This window comes from Aegilops tauschii, chromosome 4, assembly GCF_002575655.3.
Source record: "Aegilops tauschii subsp. strangulata cultivar AL8/78 chromosome 4, Aet v6.0, whole genome shotgun sequence".
Taxonomy (NCBI): domain Eukaryota; kingdom Viridiplantae; phylum Streptophyta; class Magnoliopsida; order Poales; family Poaceae; genus Aegilops; species Aegilops tauschii.
This window is the reverse complement of record NC_053038.3, coordinates 475714887-475721279: the sequence shown is the minus strand read 5'-3', so window position 1 is coordinate 475721279 and position 6393 is coordinate 475714887. Positions and strand designations below refer to the sequence as shown.

The 6393-nt window shown below is 44.9% G+C and overlaps 1 protein-coding gene across 1 annotated transcript; it reads left to right on the top strand.

The window, feature by feature from the left end:
• The first annotated feature begins 804 nt into the window (after positions 1–804).
• On the top strand, positions 805–1845 carry LOC120962599 (uncharacterized). The gene has a single exon (XM_040386307.3). The coding sequence runs from the start codon at positions 1352–1354 to the stop codon at positions 1622–1624; it is 273 nt and encodes a 90-aa protein (XP_040242241.1). The 5' UTR covers positions 805–1351; the 3' UTR covers positions 1625–1845.
• Positions 1846–6393: the final 4548 nt, after the last annotated feature.

Here is a 6393-nt window from a genome sequence, read left to right as displayed (position 1 = left end):
TACCCTTTTTAACGAAGGGGCACGGGACGATCTCAACGTCATTGTAATTAGGGGTTTGTACCGAAGAAGATATCAACCTATCTAGAAACGATCAACGATGGTCTTGATGGGGCCATTGTTGGGCTCGCCGAAGAGGACGACGCCCTGGCGTGTCCTGCGTGTCGCGTACTCGCCGGCCGCGCGGGCCTGGCTCTTTAGGCTGGCCCAGTAGCGCTCCGCCGCCGCCGACGCCGCGCCCTTGATCACCTCCGTCGTCCATGGCCTCGCCGTTGTCATGGCCGGCGCCGGAGCGGCCTCCTCCTTGTGCGCCAGTGCCTTCAGCATGGCCTCCTCCTCCGCCCCCATGGGCGCCGTCGCCTTGAGCATCGCGTCCGCCGCTCCCTTGGTGTCCATGGCGCTCGAACGTCGCCGGCCGGGCCTGGTCGTCAAGAAGATGGTATGGAACCGATCGATGGAGCGAGAAGAGGAGAGATTTGGATATTGCTTGCTGATGATGATGATGAACCGATCCATCAATCGTCAAGAGGATCGATGGAGCGTGCGCTTGTTTCTTGAGGAGAAAGCTAGCGGCTTGGAGCAGGGTGGTTACAAATTTCAACGAAATTTCAGTGAAATTTTTGAAATTTCGCATATTTCAGTGGGGTCCGAAATTTCGAGGCAGACTTAAATCGATTCCAACATAAATTTAAATTATGTTAGAAATCATTAAAATTAAGTGAAATTTTAAATCTTAAAATCCAAAATAATTTTCAAAATATACAAAATTTCCAAAATTTCGTATATTTCAGTGAGGTCCGAAATTATTTCAGTTTGTCTAATTCACATCTAGATGTTATTTAAGGATGTCACATCTAAGCTCCCATAAATATATAATGCAACAACAAAAAACAGAAAAAAACTAAGAAGAAAAAATAGATCACAAACAGAGTGTACATCAGATTAGATGTGACATAACTATATCACATCTATATGTGTCCTAGAGAGATCCAAATTATTTTATTTCCCAAGAAGCAGGGAGTAGGAGTAGCTCCCGTTCCGTTTGCACTTGGGAAATCATCATGATCCGAACTCCGAAGTGGCCGTTAACTTGTCTTCTTATTACATCTAGCTAGTTGTATCCAATCCAATCCAAGAAGGTAAACGGGACGCTCTCTTTCTCGTGTTCTGTTCTGTTTCTGTTTGCTTTCTTTTCCCCTCCCCAGCATATAATAAGCAGGCACGACCCCTGTCCACCAAAGCAACGCAACGCAAGCACAAGCACAACCACAACCACAACCAGCGACATCGTCTTCTCTTCTTCACGTAGATAGATAGACAAGTTTTCCATCTCGCTTTTCCTCTTCGGGGCCTGATGGAGAACAAGGAGGCGGCTGCAGCGGCGGCGCCGGCCGTGCCGGAGAAGGAGTCGCAGGCGGCGTCGACGTGCTTTAAGAGGACGGTGGCCGAGGACGCGGGGCTGATGGAGCTGGCCAAGGACCAGTACCGGCAGTTCAAGGAGGCGCAGGGGAGGGACCACTGGGAGTGCATCAAGAACAAGGTCAGCTCCATGTTCGCCGACCCCATCTTCGGCGGCTTCAAGCCTGACTCCACCACCAACACGCCGCCGTCCGTCGAGTCGCAGTAGATCGCCGTCGTCGTCTAGATACTGGCCTATATATATATATATATTGCCTTGTTTTAGCTGCTACTTTAGTTATGAGGATCATGGGCCTATATATATATATATATATATATATATATATATATATATCGCTGCTACTTTAGTTATGAGGATCATGGGCCTTGTTTTAGCTGTGGGGAAATTACTGGATTTTTTAATAAGATCTGGATCCTTGTGAAATCCTACATCCTCCATATTCTAAGATTTTGGTAACATTTAATTAATTTGATTCGAGTATGAGCAGGTAAAGGCAAAGGAAGTTTGGTTTAATGTAGGACATGGTTTTGAAAGTACCGATTTGATTTAGATTCATTACTAACGTTGGGAGAAAAAAACTGGAAAGGAGGGGAGGCGGGATAAGGCCTTGTACAATGGGGACTGCTTATGTACAGGTGCTTAAGGAGAGAGAGTTTGCTTGCTTCCTAGAAAAAATTGATACATATGCCTCATACAGGTGCTTAGGCTGGATTAGTACATGTGTTTAAGGAGAGGGAATACGTTTTTTTACCACCACAAGACTGGAGCATCGGTGCCAAGCAAAAGCAAACTTTGGCTTCCGTTGCCTCTCTGAAGCACCTGGTCAAGCACCCACGAGCAAAAAAACCCGGTTTTTTTTTCTGATGCACCTGTGGAGGCACCTGCATTGTACAGGGCCTAACCAACTCCCCTTGACGATAGAGATTATTCAATAAACTTACCGACCTGATAGATGTAATTGTCGCGGCCAGCCTCCTTCAGACATTCTGAGTGTACTATGGCCAGCTTGGAGAAGGGTGCGGGAGCGAACACATTGGAATTCATGCAGGGGATCCAATGCTGCAGAGGGCGTTCACTGTGATTTCTAAAATTGATATAATTGCATTTGGGTAATTTTTTGCTGCACTGATGGTTATTGTGATCACTTCTCGATGTTAATCGTTTCACGTTTGTAGATCAATTACTTAATATAGTAGATTTTCTCGTTTTTAACCGATTTTAAGCAAACGTGTGTCATAGTTTTCGAACACGGCATTTGCCACAAGTTTTTTCTCAACAAAAAAAAGACTAAATCATAGCTTGATCTTCATTCTAACGTTACCATAGCATGCTCATCCGTAAGATGCCAACCTGTGAAGCAAGTCGAGGTGTGGGCATTCTTCTTCTTCCCGCGAGGTGTGGCATATCCTCGCAAAAGAATAGCAAAGACGATGGCTTGCTTTCGACTTGTCAACTCGATCCTCATTAACAAATCTGATACACTCATGTGATCCTTAATTCATGTGAACTTGAACAACTTTTATTTTTGAAATTGAAGTGGGATAACCCCGACCTAAAAAATTCCTGTTCGCGTCTGGGTAAAGAGATGGATGGATAACTCAACCTTCACAAGGTCTATATAAACACTAGTAAACGTCTACGTGGTATGAAGGGGAAGTAGCAGCAGCTATCTCGAAAGTCATCTTTTGATCCCGAGCTCATATGCTCCCGCATGAACAGTAAAATCGAAAAAATATCAAAAAACATTCAAAAAATTCCAATTTTTTTTGAGAGAAACATTGACAAAAGTTCTAAGTGCCTGCAAAAATTCATCATGAAATCACATTCCTGTAAGGCGTGGCAAAAAAAAAACAAATTCAGTGCTTCAAAATGCTTTTGAAAGTAGCTTTTTCAGAGTACTGTTTTTGTTTTTTTTGCCATGCCTTCTAGGAATGTGATTTCACGACGAATTTTTGCAGGCACTTAGAAATTTTGTCAATGTTTCTCCCAAATTTTTTTTGGAATTTTTTGAATTTTTTTCGATATTGTTTCGATTTTACTGTTCATGCGGGAGCATATGAGCTCGGGATCAATTCCTCCGCGTCCCAGCTATCTCTACTAGTGCGACCGAAGAGTTTTTCTCCCGTACGGGGCGATCCCAAGGCGACTAGGGTTTCGCTGGTCCGCCGCCGGCCGCCTCTTCGGCGGCGCCGGGGGGGGGGGGGGGGGGGGGGGCGGCGGTGCTTGCTGTCCTAGGACAGCGCCGTAAGGTCGCCGTGGCTGGTCTCTCTCTCTCTATGTGGCTGTATTCGCATATGGTCACCTGTATTGGATCTGTTTTGTGCTCAGACGGCTTGACCAAAGGAGCATATTGTTAAGGTGAATTTGAAATTAGGTGACGAAGTTGAAATCCTGACCGTCTTTGATTGGACAGTTTTTAAAAAGATCGAAGGCCTCACTGGAGGAGGATTATCGGGAGTAATGAAAATCGTGGCTTGGAACTGTCGTGGTATGCTCTCATCTACGGCAATTCGGGAGCTCTTGGATCTCCAAGGACGGGTGAGAGCAGATGTGGTTTTCTTGTCTGAATCACATCTGAATAATGCTAAGGCAATTGAGGTGAAAAACAAGCTAGGGTTTGATCTGGTTCATATCGTGGAGAGTGATGGCCGATCCGGCGGCCTCGTCATGTTTTATAATCTTCCCAATGAAGTGGTTCTGAACTTCTCATCGCCAAACTTCATAGATGGATTTGTGATGAATGGCAATTCCGTTGCTTGGCGTCTTACGGGGTTTTATGGAGAACCAAGCTGGGAGCTGAAACATCAATCTTGGACGGCTATAAGGGATCTAAACAAGAATGCCAATGGACCCTGGATAATCTTAGGGGACTTCAACGAGATCCTCGTGTCCAGCGAGAAAGAAGGAGGTAATGTGAGGCCTAATCAGTATATGCAAAATTTCAGAGATTGCATAGAGGAATGTGAGTTGCAGGAAATTATGTACTTGGGAGATCCATATACCTGGAGTCGGGGCGTCATTAGAGAACGGCTGGACCGGGCTCTGTGTAACGATGCGTGGGCGAGTAAGTTCCCTTATGCTGCAGTAATTCATGAACATCATGTACATTCAGACCACAGGCCACTACTACTGGACACGAATTACTTTGAAGCAGCCATGACACAACAGGCGAGAGGTGGACGTAGGTTTGAGGCATATTGGTTGCAAGAGGAGACAGTGGAGGAAATTGTTAAGTCAGCTTGGCAGCGTGCTAGTACTGCAGGTGTTGGACCCGGTTTGGCTACTCGTACAAAGGCAGTGAAGGACGACCTTGATCAATGGGACAGAGAAGTGCTCAAAGGTCCTAAAAAAGAATTAACAAGCTAAAGAAGAAGCTGGAAAAACTGAAACGTGGGCAGCTCACATGTGACAGTAGAAAAGAGATGAAAGAGATCCAAATTGTGATTGAAAATTTACTGGACCAGGAGGAACTTTTGTGGCTTCAGCGTGGGAGAGCCAATTGGCTGTTACATGGAGACAGAAACACTTCGTTCTTTCATAGGGCGGCTTCTGCTCGTAAAAAAAGAAATTGTATCAAGAGATTGTTGGACGACACAGGAGTGTGGAAAGAAGATATAGGTGATCTAACGGCGATAATTTCTGAGTATTTTTCTGGCCTCTTTTCTTCACAAGTACATGCGCCGAATGAGGATGTGTTGAATCGGGTGCATGGTAAGGTGACTGCTGAAATGAATGCCGGACTGATGGCGCCGTACACAGCGGAGGAGGTGAGAAAGGCACTGTTCTCAATAGGTGACCTAAAGGCCCCTGGCCCGGATGGATTACATGCCATTTTTTACAAGCGGTTCTGGCCTATGTTAGGGGGAGATTTGATTGGGGAGGTGTTGCAGGCAGTAAATTCTCGTGTTATGCCAGAAGGGTGGAACAATACTACCATTGTCATGATCCCAAAGGTACACACCCCTGAAAAGTTTACACAATTCAGGCCCATCAGTTAGTGTAATGTGGTTTATAAGGTTATCTCGAAAATGATCGCTGCTAGACTAAAATCCTTTCTTCCTGACATCATCAGCCCAACCCAAAGTGCATTTGTGCCAGGGAGACTTATTACCGATAATGTTCTAATTGCTTATGAAAGCCTACATGCAATCAAACAAAAGAAGGTAGGGAAAGTTGGATGGTGTGCGGTGAAGCTGGACATGCATAAAGCATATGATAGAGTAGAATGGGTGTTCCTGGAAGCAATTTTATTAAAGTTGGGGTTTCATGAGGAATGGGTGAAACTTATTATGACTTGTGTTTCGTCCGTGGAATACAAGGTGAGATTTAACTCTATCGAGACGGAAACAATCAAGCCATCAAGGGGACTCCGACAAGGGGACCCCCTATCCCCGTATATTTTCCTTCTATGCACGGAAGGATTTACGGCACTATTATCACATGCAGAACAACGTGGGGATTTGGTAGGGGTGAAGGTTTGTCGTGATGCTCCAGCTGTTACAAATCTGTTATTTGCTGATGATTCTTTGGTTTTAATGCAAGCAAATGCTGCTAATGCTGCTTGTTTAAAGTCTATACTGGATAGTTATTGTGCAGCTTCTGGACAGCTTGTTAGTGTTGAGAAATCAAGTATATTCTTCAGCCCAAGCACGGATGTCAATGTGAAAGCATAGGTTTGTTCTACTCTGAATATAATGACCGAGGCATTAAATGATAAATATTTGGGGTTACCTGCAACACTGGGCCTAGATAAAAGTGACAGCTTCCAGTATTTGATTGATCGCCTTATTCAAAGGCTCATGGGATGGAAGGAGAAGTGCTTATCCTCTGGAGGGAAGGAGGTCTTACTGAAGTCAGTGGCACAAGCTATACCAACTTACGCGATGTCGGTCTTTAAAATTCTTAAAAAAATTGTAAAGGAATCATGGATGCGATGTCAAGTTTTTGGTGGGGTGATGATGCTACTGGTAGGAGCT